At 44.1% G+C, this 24,882-nt stretch overlaps 2 protein-coding genes and 1 long non-coding RNA gene across 5 annotated transcripts in view; 2 read left to right on the plus strand and 1 right to left on the minus strand.

The window, feature by feature from the left end:
• Positions 1-31: 31 nt before the first annotated feature.
• Positions 32-13,433, plus strand: LOC132693677 (uncharacterized). Of its 2 annotated transcripts, XR_009616922.3 has the most exons (5): positions 32-401; positions 477-604; positions 1,811-1,918; positions 10,585-10,686; positions 13,247-13,433. It is a non-coding gene; the product is annotated as an uncharacterized LOC132693677 (long non-coding RNA). The 2 variants fall into 2 exon arrangements; XR_013556626.2 differs by lacking the exon at positions 13,247-13,433 and having other exon boundaries at positions 10,585-10,969.
• PHF5A (PHD finger protein 5A) lies at positions 7,502-16,863 on the minus strand. The gene is made up of 4 exons (XM_060656248.3): positions 16,761-16,863; positions 16,339-16,362; positions 15,426-15,592; positions 7,502-8,158 (listed from the first exon to the last, which is right to left on the minus strand). The coding sequence occupies exons 1-4, from the start codon at positions 16,810-16,812 to the stop codon at positions 8,069-8,071; spliced, it is 333 nt and encodes a 110-aa protein (XP_060512231.1). The 5' UTR covers positions 16,813-16,863; the 3' UTR covers positions 7,502-8,068.
• Positions 16,864-17,220: 357 nt separating this feature from the next.
• The window catches only part of ACO2 (aconitase 2), a 56,671-nt gene continuing 49,009 nt past the window's right edge, over positions 17,221-24,882 (plus strand). For both annotated transcript variants that reach the window (XM_060656232.3, XM_060656233.3), the window contains exon 1: positions 17,221-17,351. In XM_060656232.3, coding sequence (XP_060512215.1) covers positions 17,316-17,351 — 36 coding nt within the window. In that variant the 5' untranslated portion in view covers positions 17,221-17,315. The remainder of the gene's footprint in view (positions 17,352-24,882) is intronic.

Consider the following 24,882-nt stretch of genomic DNA (forward strand, 5'->3'; position numbering starts at 1 on the left):
AAGGGCAGAGACCAAGGCAGCGTGGGGGGTTAAAATCGCTTTCCTTGACTGCAGCAGGAAAACGCCGGACTGGAGGGCAAACTCCAAGGGGACAGGGAGGCGGGAGGGAGCCTGAGCCCGAAATCGCCCATCCCCTCCCCCCCCCCCCCGCCAGCGCTTCAGCCCCTGGGGCACCTCCAGGGACTACTTGCCTCGTGCGTCAGCGAGTGGCAGAGCGTCACATATACGCCCCCCTCCGTTTTGCCCTACTCCACTCCTCCCCTTTTTCCTCTCTCTCCACCTCCCTCCCTCCCCATCTCTTCCCACTCCTCCCTCGCTCTCCCCTAGCGTGTTCCACGCGAGCAGAGAGACCCGCCGGACCCACAGGGTTCCAGAGCACTGAAGAGCTAAAAATATAACGGGTGTGTTAGCAACAGCCTTCCGATTGGTCGGGGAGCAGGGAGAGGCGGTATCTGATTGGGTTTCCTTTCCAACAGCTAGGATTAAGAATGCGGGCCAAGAACCGAGGCGCTCGACCCAAGGGGACAGTGTGCGTTTGCGCGGTGAGGCATTGCAAAGGATGCTGGTATTTGAAGTTATTCATTAGAGGCAACCTTGGAAATAGGTGGGTTTGAATCCCAGTTCTGTCTGTCCAGCAACCATGTTAAACTTGATTTAATGGCAGCAAGTCTCTTTACATCATCAAACCTGCTTGATCGTGTGGAGATTAAATATGATACAGTGTATAAAGCTTGGCTCAAATAGTTGGTATACTTAATTTAGAGGTAACTGTTCAGGGGGGACCTAGGTGGCTCAGTGAGTTAAGCCTCTGACTTTGGCTCAGGTCATGATCTCACATTTGTGAGTTGGAGCCCTGCGTTGGTCTCTGTGCTGACAGTTCAGAGCCTGCAGCCTGCTTCGGATTCTGTGTCTCCTTCTCTTTCTGTCCCTCTCCTGCTCACGCTCTGTGTGTGTGTCTCTCTCTCTCTCTCAAAAATAAATAAACATTAAAGGTAACTGTTCAGGCCAAATTGCATCCTACATATCCTGTTCACAGTTAGATGTGCATTCCCCAACAAGAAACCCTACTATACAGAATGAAGAGAAAAAAAGGTTAGGGTGAGCTGAAATGAACTGTCCTAGGGAATCTCAGAAAGGAGAGATGGAGTCCATATTAACAGATTAAAGGTAGACGTCTCCTAACATTAAGTGCAGGCTGAGGAAGGGCACAGTGAATCCCTGGACAGAAGGCGTTACATTTCTGCGTGTTCCAGCTTTTATTCTAATCTCCCCTGCAGTGCTGGAAACACACCAGGCCTGAGCAATTTAACTGAACAAAGCTGAGAAATCCAGCCTCCTTGGCAATTGAGAGCCCTGGGTAAAAAGGGTTGGCATATAAATAGGAAGAAATAAAATAGAGGAGCAAAAGGTAATCACCATTCTTTACTGCTGATGGCTCCATTTGTCGTGTGAGTTGGAGGAGAGAAGGACTTTTTTCTCTCCTCAACGTGTGATTTCATCTTGCCAGGGCTTAATTGTGAGCTTAATTCCTACTCAAGCATTCCACAGTCCCCTCCCATTTTGAATAATCATACGTTGCAAGGTACACACCATGGTTTCAAAATGGTGAGCTTCAGAAGCAACCCCCCTGTCTGAGAGTAAGCAAGTTATACCAGATGTTTTGTTGCCTTGGCAAGTCAGGCTGGTTAATAATTAACCCCAATTAACTCTCAGGGGTGAGTCACTCTCTCGTACACACATGCTAGGGTGAGAAATTTTGTAGTTACTTTTATGTTACCTAAGAAAATATTTCCTCAATTTGATTTTTCAGATCCACTGCTCCAGCTGGGCAGGAACAAAGACAACCACAACAAAACTGACTTTGGAGAAGTGATTGGATGCAGGACAAAATGATTTGCTATTTATTCACCACCAATATGTGAGTGAACAAACCCGGCCTTTGCTAAGACACTAAAAATTCAGAGTTCAAAGAAAGTAACATTTTAGTCTTGGTGGTAACAGGCCACTCCGGATGGAGTTGATGAGCAACCAAATAGCTGGGAAAAGATGGGAATTGGAATCCTTTTCTTAAGGCAAGAAAATTTCTATCAAGGCAAATAATCTTTCACCTTTATACCTAGCTTCAAACTACAACTAAAAACCTGCAGGTCAGAATAGAGTGACACAGTTTTTCTGAAATGTAGACAGTTCAGTTTGATTCCCTGGAAACTTTTTCTTTTTTATTTCCAGTATAGTTAACATACTGAAGTTAATCTTCTTAATTTAGAAGCTGCTAATTGGCAGGCCAAGGTCCACATCTGGTGGATATATTGTCTTGGTGTATACTGACACATTAAAATTTTTAAAATGAGTTGACATTTAACGGGCGCCTGGGTGGCTCAGTCAGTTAAGGGTCTAACTTCAGCTCAGGTCATGATCTCCAGGTTCGTAGGTACAGAGCCTGGATCCTGTTTCAGATTCTGTGTCTCCCTCCCTCTCTGCCCCTCCCCCGTTTGCTCTGTCTTTCCCTCTTTCTCTCTCTCAAAAATAAACATTAAAAAAATTATAAAATGAGTTGACATTTAAAAATTGGGAGATGGCACAAAGATTTTTTAATTTGCCATTTGTCCTAAATTCAAAGGATCTGGGCATTCCAGGTGGAAATTGTCCAGAGTTGAATAGCAGCTATCTCCTTTAGACGCGTCCTGTGTTCTCTGGTCTCCCCCCAGATTCCCCACACTGAGGCCAAGGGTCATAAATCATTTATCACCCTGTTTGGGCTATTCTTCTCACACCCCTCTTTTTTCAATCAATTATATTGCTTACTCAGACTCTTGAATTTGTGACCCATTTTTCAGTTCAATGTAATAAATAATTGAGTGATTGCCCTGCAGTGGAGGGAGAGGCAAAAGGAGTTCAAGGATTTTACCTAGTTCATTGTTGTGAACTTCTGGATTGCGATTCACGATCCATTAGTACGGTCATACAATCACTTGGTTTAGTGGGTTTCAGGCAGAAGTTTTAGAATAGAATAGAATAAAATGAAAATATTGGAGCGTGTTTACACAGTAAACGCTTCATGAAACTTTTCTATGTATATAGTAGGCATGAATAGTCCAAGTGGGAGAGATTGTTGTGGGGTATGGTGTATCTGGAAGCATTCATGAGATGCCAGGAGCTTAGAAGGAAGAGGTACCCAGTTGGATGGCTAATGTGAACGTGGAAAGGTATTTTGAACAAAGGAAATACAGAGTCAAGAAGACAGGATATGTGCAAGGAATGTTCCTTTAACTGCCTGATGAAGCGCACAGAGAGAAGCAAATAGAGGAAAATCTTGGGGGTGGGGAAGAGGGAACCATTTTGAGGTCCTTCCGTGTCAAGACTTAAATGTTTATCGATGAAAAAGTAGGATCCCACTGTAAGAGACTTACCATTTATATAAAGACTTCCCGGTAAGGGTAAGGAACTTACAAGGTCAAATTTCATCCTTACAACCCGAAGAGGTAGGCATTATTGTCCTTATTTAACAGATAAGAAAAAAGAAGCAAATAGGGGCACCTGGGTGGCTCAGTCGGTTGGGCGGCCGACTTTGCCTCAGGTCATGATCTCGCTGTCCATGAGTTCGAGCCCCGCGTCGGGCTCTGTGCTGACAGTGCAGAGCCTGGAGCCTGCTTTGGATTCTGTGTCTCCCTCTCTCTCTGACCCTCCCCCGTTCATGCTCTGTCTCTCTCTGTCTCAAAAATAAATAAACGTTAAAAAAACAAAATTTAAAAAGAAAAAAGAAGCAAATAGAGGTTAAATGACTCACCAGAAGTCAAGAGCAGAGCACAATTCAAATACAGGTCTAATTATAAAGCCCACCTATTTCTAATTACACTTTTTTTTTTTTTTAAGTAAGAGCACATGTAATAAGTGCAATGTTTAAAGGTGATTAAATTACCATGTGTGTACAGTGTACTTGAGAAACTGGAAGACACCCATCCTTTCTAGAGCCTGGAATGAATATCAAATACTGAATAGATAATAGTAATGCTCATAAATCCAGGAAAGGGCACCACTTTCTCAGGCTGACCATGATGAGTTCTATTATTTCAACCAGAACTATGTAGGCAATGCTTATTTATTGATCTATTTTTTAGTTAGTACTTATTTAACGATGGAGAGAAACACTTAATTTTTAAGACCATTTTGATTCTTTGTGGACATACACAGTTGGCTGAGATCATTTTCTAGTTCTCGCCACAGAACTCTATGTTGTTAGAGGTTAAAATTCAGTTTGTAAGTGATGCTTTCCTGTAAGTGATGCTTTCCCAACAGAGAATTTGGTGCTAGCTATTATCCTAATTTTTAAAACTGAAAAGGATTTAGGGGCGCCTCGGTGGTTCAGTCGGTTAAGCGTCTGATAACTTGATTTCAGCTCAGGTCATGATTTTGCAGTTCATAGGATTGAGCCCTGCATGGGGCTCCGTGCTGACAGCACGGAGCCTGTTTGGGATTCTCTGTCTCTGACTGTCTCTTTTGCAAAATAAATAAATAAACTAAAAACTTTTTTTAATTGAAAAGGACTTAATTAAGTCCAAAATAGACAGTAATTTAAGGATTCCAGCTCCAGGGCCATTTACTTTATCTCTGGTGTTCTTAACTCATTAATTGTATTGTTCTCTTGGCCTCTGAGAGGAAACAAACCAAGCATGGGATTATGGAACTAGGTGACAGAGGAACAGAGTTCAGCAGAATTCACTGGGCTAAGGTTGAACTTGCTCCATTCAGCAGTGGAGCATGGAGGGGGTATGCCCTTGAAATCCTTTGGGTGTTAATTGTAAACTTGCTTGCCATACCTCTCAGAGGCACACTTGCTGAGGCTGAAGGAGCACAGTTCAAGTGGTGTTTTACTCAAATTAAGTAGCTTTTGATACATTTGTAGATGCAAGATGTTACGTGGACCAGAGTGGTTAATAAGCAAGTTTAAAAGGTTGGTTTGTTTTTATCCAAAATATTTTTTTAAAAAATATTTTTATTTATTTTTGAAGGAGAGAGAGACCGAGCGTGAGCAGGGGAGGAGCAGAGAGAGAGGGAGACACAGAATCTGAAGCAGGCTCCAGGCTCCGAGCCATCAGCCCAGAGCCGGACGCGGGGCTCGAACTCACGAACTGGGAGATCATGACCTGAGCCGAAGTCGGACGCTTAGCTGACTGAGCCACCCAGGCGCCCCTATCCAAAGTATTTTTAACTTCTATTACACATTAAAACTAAAGTGACTATAGAATCAATACACATTCTAATCTGAAAATGATCTAGTCTCTACAATGTTGACACACCGTAATCCCCCCCAATTATGCTTCAGAACTGCTCAGAGAGCTCCCCAAACACACTGCCCATTCAGATTGTTTCGCCAATACAGATGTACATATCCACGGACCCCACCCCCTTTGTCTGTTAAGTTCCAACATATCCTTCAAAGCCCAGTTTATCATCTGGTTTAACTTTGATTATTCATTTAATACTGAGTACCTGCTACCTGCTGAGCCAGACAGACTTGGTTACTGCCATCAGGGAACCAGCCTAAAGGACTGTCAATAATTACTAGACACTGTAATCATAATGATAGGGTGCTATGTGGGCATATTAACAAGAGGAACGGATTTAGATTGGGGGTCGGGAGGCATCTTTTGAGGAAATATTATCTAAGGTCTGAAGGATGTGTAACATCTGAGCAAAAGGGGGACTGAGCATTAGGAAGCTTAATAGGTAAAAAGCAGAGGCAGGAAGGAAACCAGCAGAGGAACTGAAAGGAGGCCCAGGGGCTGGAGTGTGAACAGAGTGGCAGGAGGAGATGGGGAAACCCTTCAAGATTATTACCCCTGAGGTGCCCCCAACCTAGGCCAAGGACCCTTCCTTTGTGCACCCTCTCTGGGTTATTCTAAACTGTTTCTGGCAGCTTCCTTTATTAAATTCTCTGAAAGTAGAGATTATATTTTAATTCAATTTTTGACCCTTGATAGATCACAATTAATCAAGAGTTTTTTTTTTTTATTTTTTTTTTTAATTTTTTTTTTTCAACGTTTTTTATTTTTGGGACAGAGAGAGACAGAGCATGAACAGGGGAGGGGCAGAGAGAGAGGGAGACACAGAATCGGAAACAGGCTCCAGGCTCCGAGCCATCAGCCCAGAGCCTGACGCGGGGCTCGAACTCACGGACCGCGAGATCGTGACCTGGCTGAAGTCGGACGCTTAACCGACTACGCCACCCAGGCGCCCCTAATCAAGAGTTTTGTTGATCTAAATCAAAGCTCTGACAAGTAGTCAGGAGACTATCATATCTTTCCTTGTCTTTGCCACTAAATTTCAGTGTAACTTTGGGCGAAGCCCCTGCATTCCTAAGGACTCAAAACCAGTTTCAAATCCATGGTGTCAGGGGTGCCTGGGTGGCTCAGTTGGTTAAGCATCTGACTTTGGTTCAGGTCGTTATCTCATGGCTAGTGAGTTTGAGGCCCGTGTTGGGCTCTGTACTGACAGCTGAGCCTGGAGCCTGCTTCAGATTGTCTATTTCCCTCTTTCTCCGCCCCTCCCCTGCTCATGCTCTCTCTCAGAAGTGAAGAAAACATTAAAAATTCAAATCCATGGCATCAAAGACCACTTGACTGGAAGTCTCAGATTATGATTGTGCCTTCATTTTTTTTTTTTTTTTAAATTTTTTTTTTTTTTTTCAACGTTTATTTTATTTTTGGGACAGAGAGAGACAGAGCATGAACGGGGGAGGGACAGAGAGAGAGGGAGACACAGAATCGGAAACAGGCTCCAGGCTCCGAGCCATCAGCCCAGAGCCCGACGCGGGGCTCGAACTCACGGACCGTGAGATCGTGACCTGGCTGAAGTCGGACGCTTAACCGACTGCGCCACCCAGGCGCCCGACCTTCATTTTTTTTTTAAAGGTTTTGAGTGTGAGGAGAGGGGAGAGGCAGGGGCAGAGGATTGGAAGTAGGCTCTGTGCTGACAGCAGAGAGCCAGACACAGGGCTTGAACTCACAAACCATGAAATCAAGATGAGAGCTGAAGTCAAATGCTTAACTGACTGAGCCATCCAGGTGCCCCAGTGATTGCGCCTCTTTAGGATAACCTGCTGATCACCTCTAGCAGGCAGAAACACCTCTAGTCATGTTAGGGTGAAGGATGCGTCTGAATTTCCCCTTATTCTGTTTATTTACTTAAAAAAAAAGGAAACATATCCTTGATGTGAGTATATGTGCACTTTATGAAATAAATCAACCCTGTTCAGTTCTCTGAACTTATCAACTTGAACACATTTTGTTGGAAGCCATTTCTTCAGTTCAAGTTAAACAGGAAGAAAAATAAGTTTCTAAAAACAACTTTGATTTGCCTATAATGAAAGGAGTCAATGGTTTAGAATCCCTTCTGGTAGTAATAAGAGAACAAGGTGCTTGTTCCCATGCATCTACCCTGAACTACAAATTCCTAGGTGACTAAAATAAATTCCTAGAGTCAAATTGGGACTGTGACTGAATACCAGAAAAGAAACACCTGTTTTATTAATACAACAGCAACAGAAAGGGTTTCCAAGTTCTTAGAAGAATAACATGAACAGGCACCACCTGCTAAGCGTTACAAGATTAAATGCCCACACGGATTGTGGTGAGAGCTCCCCACCACACTGCAGATGCCTCATCAACGGCAGCTGCCATCAGAGCTGCTGCCCAGAACAGGCTCCTCACTGCGCTAGCTTCGTGGGCAATTCCTCAAACAAAAGACTGAAATGATGCGATTCCTGTTTCAGAAGCTCTTGGTGTAGAGACAAGATATCAATTTGGAAACCAGAGGCTTGTTTCTCGAGTTCAAGAAAAATCACGGACCAATCTATCAATTTTTCTCTGCTATCGTCTGCCAGAGTGCTCTGTGAAGATTTCTTTCCCATTCCCACCACGTGTCTGGGTAAGAGGAGAGGTGCAGAGGTGCCAGTGTACTAACAGGCACTCGGGTGGTGCTCTGTGCTCTGCTCACTCTCTGCTGGTGGTAGTAGGTGTCTTTTCTGGCAGCTGCAGCAGCTTGGTGGGAGGAAAAGGCCACCCACCGATCACCTCTTCTTGAAGCCGTATTTTTTGCGTTCATAGAAGAGATCTGTCTTAGAGCTCCCCAAATTGACAATCTTTGGGCAGCCATCTCTCTGGAAAACAGAATAGAGAAGTTGTTAAAAGTCTTTGAGTCTGAACTGAACCTTTTTGATCAATAGGTTTAGCCATTTACCTTACCTGTTCAGTTATCCTATTCAATCTATCATCAAGAATTTATTAAGCATCTAAAATGTGCCCAGGGCCTGTCCACTCTCTACTTAGGGTGGCCTGCACTTACAATATTGGACTCTCAGGGAGCGTGGAGCCTGCTTTGGATTCTGTATCTCCCTCTCTCAAAAATAAACATTAAAAAAAAGAATGTTGGATTCTCAGCCCACTTCTGTTGCTAATCTGATACAGCTGAGGTAGAATTTAACTCTTAAGATATCCAAAGGGTTTTCTTCAAGTGAGAAGACACAGTATTAATCATCTACAGATCGAGCTCTCTAGCTCTCCTCCCCTAGCTCAAGAAAGGGAAGAATACCACCAAGGAAAAAAAAAAACCTGAAGGCTTGAGGAAATAGTACTTTACATGTTAAATACAGTAGGAGAAAATTGGGCTTGATGTGTCCTTATGAATTCACTGAATTTGACACATGGTCTTGGGGGAAGAGTGTTCCTGTGCTAGAGATGGCTGTTGAAGGTCTATAATCTGATTTGTAATGACATGTTCCCCTGGCCATTTTGTGAGCTTGAGTGGTTTCAGTGAAGCCTCCGGGAAGCTGTGTTCTGCAGAAATGAGGACTCCATCAGTTGATCTGGGATGATGGGTAAGAAAACTGGGGGAGGCGTTATTAGAGAAAACCTTCACAGGTCTGATTTTATTAAACACCTACGTTAAAGGAGGTTGCTCCCTGTGACGATGGGCTTTAGAATGAATGAATTAATCAAGCCCTTAGACATCTCATTTCTAATTTAGTTGATTTCTCTTTTGGGGGATCGATATAATATTGTACAAAAACCTCTAGGGGCGCCTGGGTAGCTCAGTTAAAGCATCTGACTCTTGATCTCAGCTCAGGTCATGATCTTGTGGTTCATGGGACTGAGCTCTGCACTGGGTTCCGTGCTGACGGCTAAGAGCCTGCTTGGGATTCTCTTTCTGCCCCTCCGTCCTCTCAAAATAAACAAACACTAAAAAAAAAAAACAAAACTCTAAACATGCAAAGGCAACACTAACATCTGATTACTTTCTAAAAACTACGTAGCATATATTACCCTTAAGAACTACCATCTGGGGGTGCCTGGGTGGCTCAGTCGGTTAAGCCTCTGACTTCGGCTCAGGTCGAAGTTTCCTTCTCTCTCTGCCCCTTCCCTGCTCATGCTCTGTCTCTCAAAATAAACATTAAAAAAAATTAAACAACAACAAAACTATCATCTGAGTAGCTTGTGTGCTGAGGGAGCCTGGGAGGGGGCTCAGCCCCACCAACAGTTCCCTAGGTGAACTCAAGCTATGTAATCCGGATTCAAAGTCCTGGTACAAATGAAGGAACAGCTGCCCCTCACGGCTGAAGGTCTGGTATTACATGGGACAGTGCTCTAAGCTATCTTTAGAGATGCTATGACGACAGCCTGGTTAGGCTTACTGTGCCTAAATGATCTGCAGGACTGTGGGCAAGTCACTTCTCTTTGGAGTTGTATTCCCCAACTGTAAAATAAGTGGGCCAGAGCAGGTCAATGTTTACAAACTACAGACAGCCCCAGAGAATCCTGAGAGGTGATCTAAGAATCCATCCTCCAAACTGGGTAGCTCCATGCTCACTCGTAGTTTAGGTCAAGATAGTAGGCTCTGGAGCCAGGCCACCTGAGTTTTGGTAAGTTACTAAGTATATAATCAGCCCTTGATAAATCCCAAGAAACTGCCAAAAACAACTATCAACAATTTCTCTATGGTTCAACCTAACACACACACACACACACACACACACACACACACACACTCTCTCTCTCTCTCTCTCTCTCTCTCTCTAGGCTTCTGTGTAGGATACTTAAAAAGATTTTTTTTTATTTTTAAGTAATCTTTATATCCAATGTGGGGCTCAAACTTACAACCCTGCTATCAAGAGTTGTATGCTCTACCGACTGAGCCAGCTAGGCACCCCTGTGTAAGATACTTTTAGAAGATAGGACTGTATGTATTAAAAAAGTTGGAGGGGCGCATGGGTGGCTCAGTTGGTTGAGGGTCCTACTTCAGCTCAGGTCATAATCTTAGGATATGTAGGTTCGAGCCCCGCATCGGGCTCTGTGCTGACAGTGCCGAGCCTGCTTAGGATTCTCTCTCTTCCTCACTCTCTGCCCCTCCCTTGCTCACGCCGTCTCTCTCTCTCAAAACAAAACCTTAAAAAAAAATTTAATAAAAGTTGGAAAACCAATGTACTAGATTGAGATCTTTGATTTTTATGGACTTCTCTTCACAGACCCACAGGTTTCCTGTTTTGATGCCTAAGCACTCCTGCCTTTTATTTTCTATACATCTCCCAAGAGTCTAAATGTTGTGCGAGATGAGGATGTGCTCTCTGTAACTGGCTGGCTTTTGCTGAGTATGCTGTGAATGAACAGCATGAAGAGGAAGATGGAAGGACTGGTAAGAAACCTTAGAGATTGAAACAGTATTTGTTTTGTGTGTGTGTGTGTGTGTGTGTGTATAAAATATTTATTTTTGGAAGCGCACAAGCAGGGGAGGAGCAGAGAGAGGGGGACAGAGGATCTGAAGTGGGCTCTGCGCTGACAGGCTGACAGTAGCAGGCTTGATGTGGGGCTTGAACTCACGAACTGTGAGATCATGACCTGAGCCAAAGTTGGATGCTTACCTGACTGAGCCACCCAGGTGCTCCTACAAGTATTTGTGAGCTGAGCTAGAAGGTATTTTTTTTTTTATTTTTTTAATTTATTTTATTTTATTCTTTTAATTTTTTTTTTTTTTAACGTTTATTTATTTTTGAGACAGAGAGAGACAGAGCATGAACGGGGGAGGGTCAGAGAGAGGGAGACACAGAATCTGAAATGGGCTCCAGGCTCTGAGCTGTCAGCACAGAGCCCGACGCGGGGCTGGAACTCACGGACCGCGAGATCATGACCTGAGCCGAAGTCGGCCGCTTAACCCTGAGCCACCCAGGCGCCCCACTAGATGGTATTTTAAAAATACCTGCAAAAGTCTGCCAGTAGCTCTTTTAGCAACCGCATGTCTAAATACTAAAAATTTCATCCTTTTTCAGCCCTTCCAGAGGATTGGCAGATTTCCCCATTCCTAGCATAGGGAACTTTTAATTTTAGGCAGCTGTAGCTTGAATTGTAAATACGTCTTATGGCCATTTAATTTCTAAAATTTCATTAAAAATCTTGGGGCGCCTGGGTGGCTCAGTCGGTTGGGCGTCCGACTTCAGCTCCGGTCATAATCTCACCGTCCGTGAGTTCAGGCCCCGTGTCAGGCTCTGTGCTGACAATTCAGAGCCTGGAGCCTTCTTTAGATTCTGGGTCTCCCTCTCTCTCTCTATGCCCCTCCCCTGCTCATACTCTGTCTCAAAAATAAATTCAAAAAAAACAAAAACAAAAACAAAAACAAAAAAAACCATAAAAAAATAAAAACTTAATGGGGCGAGGGTCAAAGAGGGAGAGAGAGAGAATCCCAAGCAGGCTCCATGCTCAGCACAGACCCCAGGATCATGACCTGAACTGAAATCAAGAGCTGGATGCTCAACCAAGCCACCCAAGTGCCCCATTTTTAGATTTTATTTTTAAGTAATCTCTACACCCAATGTGGGGCTCATACTTACAACCCTAAGATCAAGAGTCGCATGCTCTATTGACTGAGCCAGGCAGGTGCCTGTTTGTTTTTTTTGTTTTTAAGTAAGCTCTACTGCCCAACGTGGAGCTCAAACTCAGGACTCCAAGATTAAAAGTCTGCATGCTTTACCAACTGAGCTGGCCAGGCACCCCAAATGCTGTTCACTCTTTTGACAACTGTTTAGTCAATACCATGTAAAAAGCAGACTGTACATTGGTTTGGGACCTTAACGACAGCGTCATGTTTTCCTTCGGAAGGACCTTCAATCTCTCAATAAATGTATCCATGAGGTGATAAGGATTATTACTTCCTTTTTGGATGATTCCACAAAGTCATCCACATTTGTAGCAAAGACGTGAATATGGGCTTTCTGTCTCTTAGTGTGGTGTTTTCACTACTAGGGTTTCCCAGAGGCAAAAAACCCAAAACTTTCCCATGTTTAAGAAGTTGTAAGGAAGTAAATTTATAAACTAACTTTGAAAAATAACAAGTATTTTTAATCAGTCTAATGGGCTCTGCTGTTCAGTAAGCGGAGCAGAGAATAGTAGAAATAGTGAGAGGGAGAGGGATCCTTAACCACACTGAGAAGAGTAATACAGTGAGGTGGTTTGAGTGAACGCTCTGAGTTTGACTATCCATTCTCAAAGGGGATGAAAGCATCTTCGATATTTACCAGGGTTTGTGATTTAAAGTTCATCCTCAGCCAACAAAATCTTACTTCTCTTCTTAGGAAAAAAATTATAATTTGAATTTTAACTTTTCTCTTTAGGGGAGCAATACTGAAACAAAAAACATGAGAAACATGGAGTCAGATAACCTGGGTTCTAGTCCTACATCTGCCATTGATTAGCCATGTGACCTTGGGCCAAGTTGCTTAACATCTGGAAGCCTTACTTTTTCTTGTTTTTATCACGAAGAACTTTTGGAAAAGAATGTTTAGCATAGTTTGGGGCACACAGGAGGAGCTCTACAAATGTTACCAGCTATTCTTATCTTCTGGTTGGGGAAGCTGAAGAAAATGGTTAAGCAAAAGGAGCAAAGAAATCGAGGGTTAAGCAGGGATCAGATCAGCATGATGCCATATTATAAGAAGCTACAAATTAGTCCTCTGGCAGCAGTACCCACAGATATTCTCCCTAACTCCTGCCTATTCTTGGAGCTGAAAAACTAAGTGAGAAGAACCTGTCTAGTTTACTGGTCTAATTCCCTTATAAATTATGAAAACAGCAGGAAGAGGAGTACAATAACTGGGGTTGCTTTGGTTACAGAAGGATTTCTGCATAGGAAAAAGTCTTAGGCACTTATCTACACAATGATCTGAAAGGCTGGATCATGTCACTGGACTGCTTTGTGTTCCTAGGAAACTACTGCCGAGTATATGTAAGCTAGGCGCTATCTCAAGCATCCTCAGAACATTCCTGTACAGTATGAAGTAGGCGAAGTGATGTCTACAATAATCCTCAGGAACAGAATGAAGCATGAGGATCCAAAGGTATCGATCAGTTAACATACCACATGCAGATAAGTCAGACGGTAATTAACATTTATTAAGCACTCTGGTTACAAGCTTATTCCAGACAAGAACTCTAGCTACAACAATGCAAAAGTTCAGGAAAATGTTGTCCTTAACGACTCTGTAGCTAGTTTAAGAGCTGTTCATAGGGGCGCCTGGGTGGCTCAGTCGGTTGGGCGGCCGACTTCGGCTCAGGTCATGATCTCGCGGTCTGTGAGTTCAAGCCCCGCGTCGGGCTCTGTGCTGACAGCTCAGAGCCTGGAGCCTGTTTCGGATTCTGTGTCTCCCTCTCTCTGACCCTTCCCCGTTCATGCTCTGTCTCTCTCTGTCTCAAAAATAAATAAACGTTAAAAAAAAAAATTAACAAAAAAAAAAAAAAAAAAAAAAAAAAAAAAAAAAAAGAGCTGTTCATACTGTCTCTTCACTGCTGTTGCCTTTCCATGGTTTTACTGTTTATAAATTACAAATAATTACCAAACACCTACTATATACAGACACGGAGCACTCCTATGAATGACTTACAGGGGAACCACCAAAAACATGGACGATGCTTATAATATATATCAAGCACTGTACCAATAACTCAGGTAAAAGATAAATAGGTCCTTTCTTTAAAGCAGTGCGACTTAGCTGGTGCATCAGATCGATAGGATATGCTTTGAGAGTCAAAGGTAAATGCAAATCAGTTTAGGACAGGACACCAACTGAAATTATATTTTTGGTATTTTATCTATGACCTTTCTCATCTCCCTAAAAAATCAGAAGACATAATGATATAAGGAACAGTCTTATCTGGCCAGGTATGTTCCACTTCCTGGGAGTAGACAGGATCCAAATATGTAGACTGCCGGGGAGGCTGGATGTTTCTACTCAAAACAGGCACATCCTACCAGAAGGACTTACAAAAGGACGACAAGGTATAATGGGGACATCACTGGGTTTAGTCAGATAGGCTGTGTTTGTCACTTATTGTCTGAGTTAGAGACTGTAAAATGGGGATAATAACAATCCCTATTTAACAAAGTTGTTGTGAAGAATAAAGAATGACAGGGGCGCTTTGGTGGCTCTATCAGTTTAGTGTTCGACTTTCGATTTCAGCTCAGGTCATGATCTCACGGTCTTGAGATGGAGCTCTGTTTGGCTCGGAGCTAGGTGTGAAGCCTGCTTAAGATTTTCTCTCCCTCCCTCTGCCCCTCCCCTGCTCTGTCTCTCTCTCAAAAAAAAAAATGAATGACATCTATAACTACCTATTCTTTGCACGTGTGAACATTAAGAATCATGTTACCTTTTGCTTTACCCTAAGTTAGGTATCCAGGTACCTTCTATTAGCTCAATGGTACTATTATCACACTTTTTTACTGTGCCGTAAAAAGAAGAAAACAAGCTGATGCACAGTCCCCCAGCCCCCTAAGAAGCCTTCTGCCTCCAACCTAAACAAAAAGAGTAAAACTTGCCTTTAGTATAGATCTACAAGCCCTCTATCCTAGCATTTGGCTAAAGAAATTGAATGTCCACTGCCACCACACAATGTCAAGGGGCAAACATGTCACAAGACTGAATGACAATTCTGTAATATCAAACCAAAGGCATTCTTTAGCCAGTTAAAGTGGAAATCAACACGAGTTGTCCCAAATTCAACTGTCACCACATCCACTCTAACAATTTTTAATGACAGTAAAGAGAATTACTGAGTATATTACACACTATGTACTGTGCCAGGACTCACAAAGCGCAGGATGTTGTTTCTGAATAAGAATAATCAAAGAGAGACATCAAAGGAATAGAGGGCTCTCCAAATTGCTGACGTTGACAAAGACTTGCTTCTTTTGCATTTTAGCCCTTGATGCAAAATAACTGCCTTTTATTGGACTACACCTAGCTCAGCTCCCAGAACTTAATGAAATTATAACTTATGTGACCAGCTCAACATAGTAATCTCAACAGACCACAGGTGTTTGCCATCGTTGTCAAAGAGTTACTGAATAAAAGCAGCAAAGATCAGATGGAAATCTTGGTATACACTCACATCCTTCTCTTGGATGGTGCACTCCTTACAGTAATAGGCATCAGAAACTCCAGGGCCTCCACAGATCACACAGCGCCCTTGGTAAGAGCCATAATTACACTCATCACATATGCGCACCAGAGTGCAGGGACGCACGTAGGAGTCACAGATCACACACTTGCCATCACCTGTGAGAAGAGAGAATGGAATTATGCTCACTTCCAAGTACCTCCTCAGGTCTACTGCCCTCCTCCTGCTGTGGGGATACACACTAGTGTCCACCTGAGGGTGACTTTAGGACCCTCTATTTTGGCCAACTCACAACTCAGTGTCCACCTCAATCCCCTCAACACAGAAATTCACCAACCAGTATATAAGGAACTTAGAACATCATTTCGTAGACGGCAAGTCTATATGACTCCTGGTAAAGAACCATGTGTGTGTGGGGACGGGGTCGGGCGATCTCCTGTCCAAAGTCAAAGATTTTTCTCAAGACCTAACCCTGTTTAAAACGGGCGAATTAGGGGCGCCTGGGTGGCTCAGTCGGTTAGGCTCCGACTTCAACTCAGGTCACGATCTCGCGGTCTGTGAGTTCGAGCCCCGCGTCGGTCTCTGGGCCGACTGCTCAGAGCCTGGAGCCTGCTTCCGATTCTGTGTCTCCCTCTCTCTCTGCCCCTCCCCCATTCATGCTCTGTCTCTCTCTGTCTCAAAAATGAATAAACGTTAAAAAAAAAAAATTAAAAAAAAACGCGCGAATTAGAGTGGTGAGGTGGAGCGGGCCTTCGGTTGCAACCTAGCTTTCACTGTTCACATACTTCCAGGCACATCTACTCAAAGCCCTCTTTGCGGCACTGCTGGAAATGCCCACTGGCTGGCTCTACACAAACTGTGAGGGGGGAGGAGTGGGGTGTTCAGGAGGGCGTGTTCCACTCACATTTCTCACACAGTCTTCCGATAGCTGCAAAGGCAAAGACGGCACAATTAGAATTGGCTTGGACGAAGAGGGGAAAGACATCTTCGAGCAAGGGCTGCAGTGAGTCCCGAGGGATCTTAACCATCTTACTCTCATAAGCTCCCATCCGAAGCAAACCCACACCCTCCTGAGGCCGCTCCCAGGACCTAGGCAATCTGAGTTTCTCCTGACCTCACCTCGGCCGTCCGCCTCTGGCTCCCAGCACGCGCGCGCCCGCCCTCGTTTGAAGAGGCGGCAAATCGGCGCGCTCTCACGCTACCGACCGGGAGGCGGGAAACGTGGCGCCTCCGAGGCAAAACCCTAAGGATGAGATGGGAACCTCCGACCCCCGGGCTCTTAATACTATCCCCACCCAGACACCCGGGGGCCAGAAGCCGCCTCACCAACACCAGCCTGCTTGCGGCAAAAGATCAAATCCGGATGATGCTTGGCCATAACTCCGACACCAGCCGGCCACCGGAAGTTTAAGGAACTTCCGTCCGCCCTTTAACCTCCATTTTCCAGCCTCCCGGTTGCTGTGATTGGTCCTCCAGGCTTCACCAAGTTCCGCCCGCTCTCGCGCGATCAAAACGCTTCAGTTAAACAGGAGTCTCCGTCGTAGTTGGCGAGCCAGGTCCTGGCAGGGACGTAAAAGTGTTTTGAGAAAAAAATGCCTTTCCCAGATATGGATGGAAGAGACAAGTGAAGTTTGTCCTTCCATAATACATCTTTGTGGCCAGTATTTACCGCCGCCAGTGTTTTTCTGCAGCTGTTTTCCTTTCAGGCCTTCGTCTCTAACGGGAGCTCCGCCCACTGCGCTCCCCGGGCTCTGGCACCTCCACAGAGGCCCCACCTTCGCTGTTGCGAGTTTCTCTTCAAGCCACGCCCCTTCCCGAAAGCTTTAAATACGCAGTATTGTACGCCATTTTCCTGCGACCTGATCTTTGTCAGTGCACAAAATGGCGCCTTACAGTCTACTAGTGACCCGGCTGCAGGTGAGCCAACTCAGGGACCTCTGGGTTCACGAGGGCGGGGTACCTCCTACTGTGCCTGCGGCTGTGGGCGAGGCAAGGCGAGGCGGGCCCGACCTCCCGCCGACTTTTCCTGCACCTGTCCCGGCCGCGGGCCCAGCGCCGGTGCCCGCTCCTCCCGCGCCCGAGGTCAAGGCGTCCCCGGCTCAGCTCTCCCAGCCCTGGGAAGCGCCCGGTGGGAAGCGTAGGTCGCAGAAACGGCGGCCAGGTGAAGAGTGGAGGCACCCCTTTGTGAGGACTTCACTCCCCTCTCGTAGGGTTTCTTTCCGTTCCTCAAGGTGAGGACAAGGTGACTGGGGGGCGCGGTCGTTGTTGAGTCCACTAGGCCCGGTGTCTGAAAGGCCTCACTTCTCATCTTCCGGCAGCAGAGACTTGTTACACGGCTGCATCTACGATTGTCCGGCCTGGAATCTGAAGAAGAGATTAGTATTCTGTTCGTTTTAAGAGTGTCTTGCGGAACATATAGCCGAGAAGCCGAGGGGACTTTCCGGGCCCAGACTTAGTAAATAGTAATAACAAGAGACTTTCTTCTTTGCAAGATTGCCAAGACTGTTTTCATTCCTCATATTATTTGATTCGTATAATCATCTGGTGAGATGATGATTCTCATTCGATACGTGGCGAAACTGCTAGAAAGTAGGTGAAAGTTTCTGCTCTTTTGAGTGTCACCGAAGTGTTGTGGCCTGAGCATCTGCCCAACTTACCCTTTGGTTCTTGTTCTTGTCAGCCTGCCTTCACAGAACTTCTCTGGGCCAGAGTATGATCCTTCAGCTAATACTTGTATTTGTGAGAGTACCTGTATAGAGTATTTTGAGCTCACAGTTAGTTGCTTCTCAATTACAAGGTGGGAGGATAAAGAGACTCAACGGTTTGACCTTGACTCTTCTGTTATGAACCATCTAGAAAGTTGACTGTGATGCCAGATTTTTTTTTTCCCCTTGTAACTTGACAGCACCAGGAAGGAGTTATATGCAAGGTTTCAATATCAAGCATGTGTTTTGTTAATAAAAATCAAACAATAAAGTAGACATTCTCTGACAACCTTTACATTTTAACTTTGTGAATCTACTTTGAATCAAGTGGCACAACTTTGATGATAAAATTAAAGAAGTTATGTGCTGTACTCTCTCGGGAAGCGTTGTGTTATTAGGGTTGTTATTGTTTTTTTTTAAAGTCACGTTGCTGAAATTTAGACCATATGGTTTAAAATGAAATCATCATTTAAATACTTCTGATCTCTCAATTCTGGGCAAGGACAAGGGGTTTGCTCTAATTGTTTTTTTTCAGATTTTTTGATTCCCGAGGTTAACGTTATAGAAATACAGGTGGTTGTTTTTTCCTGATCCTGCTCTCTCATAATGTAATGATGTCAGGCAATATTATTTGATGGTTAAATCATTACGGATTTAGTGGTCTTGGAAGAGAGGATCAATATCATGGGATTTCTGAACTGAAAAAAGATCTTGGAAAGCATGAGTGTTAGGCTGGTATAGAAGGAGATCTGGGCCATAGTTCATATTCTGTCCTAACCCTGTGACCTTGAGCAAATTACTTCTGAATTCTGGTTTTCTCATCTGTCAGTTTGGGATGATCTTCATTGACAAATGTTTATTGAATACTTGGTAATAGGCTTCCATTCAGATTGTTATGAAATAAGAACATGTGATATTTTTGTTTATGATCATCATATAGTTCTACTTCCTCTTTTACAGATGGATAATCCAAGACCTTGAGAGCCTAGGTAACTTACAGTAGCAGAGTCAGGATTAAAATCCAGGTGTCCTTGTTTGTTCATTCACCTAAAATGAGTGAACGACATTATATACCGCACTGCCTCTCGATAGCCAGGCTGTCTTTTATTTATTTATTTATTTATTTATTTATTTATTTATATTTAAAAACAATTTTTTTTAACGTTTATTTTTGAGACAGAGAGAGACACAGCATGAACGGGGGAGGGTCAGAGAGAGAGGGAGACACAGAATCTGAAACAGGCTCCAGGCTCTGAGCTGTCAGCACAGAGCCCGACGCGGGGCTCGAACTCACGGACCGCGAGATCATGACCTGAGCCAAAGTCGGATGCTTAACCAACTGAGCCACCCAGGCGCCCCCAGGCTGTCTTAAGTAATGGCTAGTTAACACTGTCCTCTGAGAGCCTTGTAAATTTACCTCTTTTATGTTTAGCTACATTTGAGAGGTGATGGTACTACCTTAGTTGTGTCTGCAGGACCCTGTCCATGCATTCAATTTATTCCTACCTCATTCACTGCATATTTATTGATACCTACTACTTGCTTCGGATACAATGATAGGCGAAGCAGACAGTTCCCCTTTTCATGGAACTTCTGTATTCTAATGTATTTTACTGCAGATGGCCTTGGAGGTCTTTCTCAGCCAAAATATTTTTCTTCTGTCCTTGGCTGGACCAAAGGTGAAAATAAATAATAGAATAATGGCATTTACTACCACTACTAAGAGTAGATAACGTTTACCCTACTGTGTGCCAGTAATCTCACATGATCCCGTGAGATAAGACAGACCTGTTGAAACAGGACTAGAGAAGAAACACAGTATAATGGTTAAGAACATAGTTTCTGGCCTCACACTATCTGGTCTCGAATGCTGACTCTAATGCTTTGGGCAGGTTACTTCACTTTGTGTGCGTGTTTCCTCACCTGTAAGATACGAATAATGATAGTACATCTGGCTTGTCTAGTTATCATACCATAGTTGCAAAGTATTTAGACCCTTGCCTATATCTAGTTAGTGCTGTGTAATTAATTATTAAGTAAGATGAAATAAACTTGCTTTATCGCCAGTCCACAGCAGGTGTGATTTGAATTTGTACTTTTCTGATTCCCGAGCTGAAGTCCTAGCACCTGCACTATACTGCTTCCCTTTGACATCAAGACTCAGCTTGTCAACCAGGGTAACGTTAATGCTTCGTAACCCGAGAACAGATCTCCTTAAGTTGAGAGTGGTCTACTATTTAACAGTGCCTGCCACCAGGTAGTAGGGTTAGAAGCAGTGAGGAAAACAGAGGTGAAGATTTTGAAAAAGCCACATTAACTCTCTGGTGTTTATTTTTTATTCCTGTGCCCATGACTATGGATGGTAAATAAAAGAGGTTGGCCACTTGCAAATACATTTTCTAGGTCTTTGGTTTTACCTTGAGGTACTAGGGTGCTGAGTTCTCATCATGTGACCTTGAGGAAGTCCTATAACCTCTCACATGTAAATCTGAGAGGACAGTTAACTATAGAAGAGTTTGCCATATTTAGCAGAAGTTAAGTTCTCGATAAAGTGCTGTGTTAAGAAAAAAAAACCTTGGGGATTATGAAACAGGTCATTCTAAGTTATATGTCACTGTAGTATCGTCTTGGGTGTCCTGTCCTGTAGTCACCTGTTGATTTGAGTTGAGTAAATGGATAAATGATTGAATGGATGAGTAAACAAATTTCCAATCTCCAATTTGGGCAGAAGGAATAGAGCAATCATCTTGAGAACTGGGAAAGCACACTGGACTTTTGAGCCAGCTGTGTCCAAAATGTTTATTGAACGTATGCCTAGACACTGGGAGTGTAATAGTGAACAAGAAGAGTGGAGCTTATATTGTACTTTTGGGGAGACAGAAAAAAAACAAGTAGACAAATAAAAAAATGTAGCTACTAAGTGCTCCCAGGAAGGCAAGTAGGATTGTGTGGTAGAGAGGGTAAGGGTGGGGATGTGACACGGCTTTAACTGGGGTAGTTGGGGAAGGCCCTCAGAAGAGGTGACATTTGAGCCAATACTTAGATGATAAGAAGGCAGCCCTTCAGTATTTTGGGAGGAGAGATTTCAAGTCTGAGCAGCATGTGCAAAGCACCTGACGTATATATGAACTTGGTGTGTTGATAAGAAATAAGGCGAGTGTTGGGGTCCCTTGCTGGCCTGTTGGTGGAGGGTGTGACTTTTGATCTCAGGCTTGTGGGCTTGAGCCTCACGTTGGGTGTAGAGATTACTTAAAAATAAAATCTTTTTTTTTTTTTTTTTAATGTTTGTTTACTTTTGAGAGAGAGAGAGAGAGTGCATGTGCGTGGGGGAGGGATGGAGAGAGAGACACACACAGAATCCGAAGCAGGCTCCAGGCTCTGAGCTGTCAGCATAGAACCCGATGTGGGGCTCAAACTCGCATATGGTGAGATCATGACCTGAGCTGAAGTCGGACGTTTAACTGACTGAGCCACCCATGCACCCCTAAAAATCTTAAAGAAAAAATAAGGCCAGTGTGGCTGAGGTGTTGAGAGGAAGGCCTGAGCAAGAGATGGGGGCAAGGTCATGTAGGCTTTGGTTTTACTCCCAAGTGGAATGAAAATCCGCTGGAAGGTTTTGTTCCCCCACGCTCCCCACCCCACACGCACAAAGGTTTGAAGCCAGGGAGCGACAGGATCTGATTTATGGTTGAAGAAAGTCATTTGGATTGTTGAATGGGTGGTGTACCACAGAGGGACAAAGAGGAGGCAGGGAGACCAGTGCAGGCTGTTGGAATCATCCAGGGAGTGGTGATGGTGTCTGGGACTAGGGTTCTGGTAGTGGAGATATTTTGGAGGCAGATGGATTGGATGTAGCATGTGAGGGATAGGAATAATTAAGGATGACTCCTAGGTTTGTGGTCTAAGCACCTGAGGGTAGTTGAATTTGTTGGTCACGTGTTTGCATAGTCCTTGTAACGTGGCTAAAGCTTGTTTACAAATTTTCGACCTTCCATCAGCTCTCAACAGTACCTGAATTTCACAGGTGAGGAAGCTGGATGGGGTCAAGTGTCTTGTCCAGGGTCCCTCACTTGAGTATGAGCGTCATTTCTGAAGTGAGCCCTGTTCTATTTCTGGCCTTTTTCTGGTGCCTCGTGTCTCCCGGGGGGCTATCTGGTTCATACTTCCAAGTGAGTGTTGATGCTTGAACCGCCTCTTTGTTGGCTCTAGCTTTCTTTGACTTGTTTTTCCCTGCACCTGTTTAGAAAGGTAGTGGTAGGCTTTGGGCCTTTGTGTATGAAAGAGGGGAGGGACCACATGGAGGCTACTGGCACTTTTTAAAAAGCCTTGCAAGGAATATCAGGAACCTGAGAGAGACTTCCTCTGTGACAGACTTATCTATCCTTATCTATCATATCTTCAGGCAGGGTTTCAGCCCTCTGTGGCCCTCAGGTTACACATCTGCAAAATGGGGCTATTGGGACCCCTGGATGGCTGAGTTAGTTAAGCGTCCAACTTTGGCTCGTTATCTCATGGTTCGTGAGTTCGATCCCTACATCGTGCTCAGGCTTGCTACTGTCAGCGTAGAGCCCACCGCAGATCCTCTGTCCCCCTCTCTTTCTGCCCCTCCCCTGCTCACACTCTCTCTCAAAAATAAATAAACATTAAAAAAATGGGACTCTTAATAGCTACCCTCCCGTTAAGAAGGGTCCAGAAGGTCAACTCTGATACACTGTAAAAATTTGTGAATAGTTTCTGTTGTTGTGGTAGGAATAGGCCCTTAATTTTTTTTTTTTTTTTTTTAACTTGTCTTTATTTTTTTAAGGAACAGGCCCTTTCTAACATTGAGGATAGGGGCAGAATTTTTCCTCACGTTATTTCTGAATGAACCTGTAGACTCTGTTCTTTATTTTGGGGGCCCTAAAAAGCATGGATAATGGTTTTCTTGGGTTCATTCTGCAAAATTTGGGTCAAAAGAAAGGACACCAATTTTGGAGCCTGGTCTAGAATTCCACCTTTGCTGTGAGACCATGGACAAGAAAATTAACATACTAGAGCCTCAGTTTCCTCATCTGTAAAATGGGCATAGTACCTTCTGCCTCTCAGGATAATTGTGAATATTAAGTAGGACTGTGTGTATGTTTACTTATTTTTTTGAATTTACATCCAAATTAGTTAGCATGTAGTGCAGCAATGATTTCAGGAGTAGATTCCTTAATGCCCCTTACACATTTAGTCCATCCCCCTCCCACACCCCTCTAGTAACCCTCTGTTCTCCATATTTATGAGTCTCTTATGCTTTGTCCTCCTCCCTGTTTTTGTATTATTTTTGTTTCCCTTCCCTTATGTTCATCTGTTTCGTCTCTTAAAGTCCTCATATGAGTGAAGTCATATATTTGTCTTTCTCTCACTAATTTCACTTAGCATAATACCCTCCAGTTCCATCCATGTAGTTGCAAATGGCAAGATTTCATTCTTTTTGATTGCCGAGTGATACTCCATCGTGTGTGTGTGTGTGTGTGTGTGTGTGTGTGTGTGTACACACACACATATATACCATATCATCTTTTTTTTTTTAAATGTTCATTTTTTTTTAAATTTTTTTTAACGTTTTTTAAATTTATTTTTGAGACAGAGAGGGACAGAGCATGAACGGGGGAGGGTGAGAGAGGGAGACACAGAATCTGAAACAGGCCCCAGGCTCCGAGTGGTCAGCACAGAGCCCGACGTGGGGCTCGAACTCACGGACCGTGAGATCACGACCTGAGCTGAAGTCGGATGCTTAACCGACTGAGCCTCCCAGGCGCCCCTTAAATGTTTATTTTTGAGAGACAGAGAAGGAGCGGGCCAGTGTCAGAAGGAGACGCAGAATCTGAAGCAGGCTTCAGGCTCCAAGCTGTCAGGTCAGAGCCTGATGTGGGGCTCGAACTGATGAACTAAGAGATCATGACCTGAGCCAAAGTCGGGTGCTTAACCAACTGATCCACTCAGGTGCCCCAAAATTAATTAATTCATTAATTAATTAATTTGTTTTTGAGAGACAGAGACAGAGCTTGAGCCAGGGAGGTGCAGAGAGAGAGGGAGACATAAAATCGGAAACAGGCTCCAGGCTGTCAGCACAGAACCCGATGCGGGGCTCAAACTCACAAACCGTGCGATCATGACCTGAGCTGCAGTCGGATGCTTAACCAACTGAGCCACCCAGGCGCCCCTTACATCTTCTTTATCCATTCATCCATTGATGGACATTTGGGCTCTTTCCATACTCTGGCTATTGTTGATAGTGCTGCTATAAACATTGGGGTGTGTGTGTCCCTTCGAAATAGCACACCTGTATCCCTTGGATAAATACCTAGTAGTGCAATTGCTGGGTCGTAGGGTAGGTCTATTTTTAGATTTTTGAGGGACCTCCATACTGTTCTCCAGAGTGGCTGCACCAGCTTGCATTCCCACAAACAGTGCAAAAGAGATCCTCTTTCTCCGCATCCTCGCCAACATCTGTTGTTGCCCGAGTTGTGAATGTTAGCCATTCTGACAGGTGTGAGGTGGTATCTCATGGTGGTTTTGATTTGTATTTCCCTGATGATGAATGATGTGGAGCATACTTCATGTGCCGACTGGCCATCTGGATGTCTTCTTTGGAGAAGTGTCTATTCATGTCTTTTGCCCATTTCTTCACTGGATTATTTGTTTTCTGGGTGTTGAATTTGATAAGTTCTTTATAGATTTTGGATACTAACCCTTTATCTGACGTGTCATTTGCA

Source organism: Panthera onca, chromosome B4 (genome assembly GCF_046562875.1).
Source record: "Panthera onca isolate mPanOnc1 chromosome B4, mPanOnc1 haplotype 2, whole genome shotgun sequence".
Lineage (NCBI taxonomy): Eukaryota > Metazoa > Chordata > Mammalia > Carnivora > Felidae > Panthera > Panthera onca.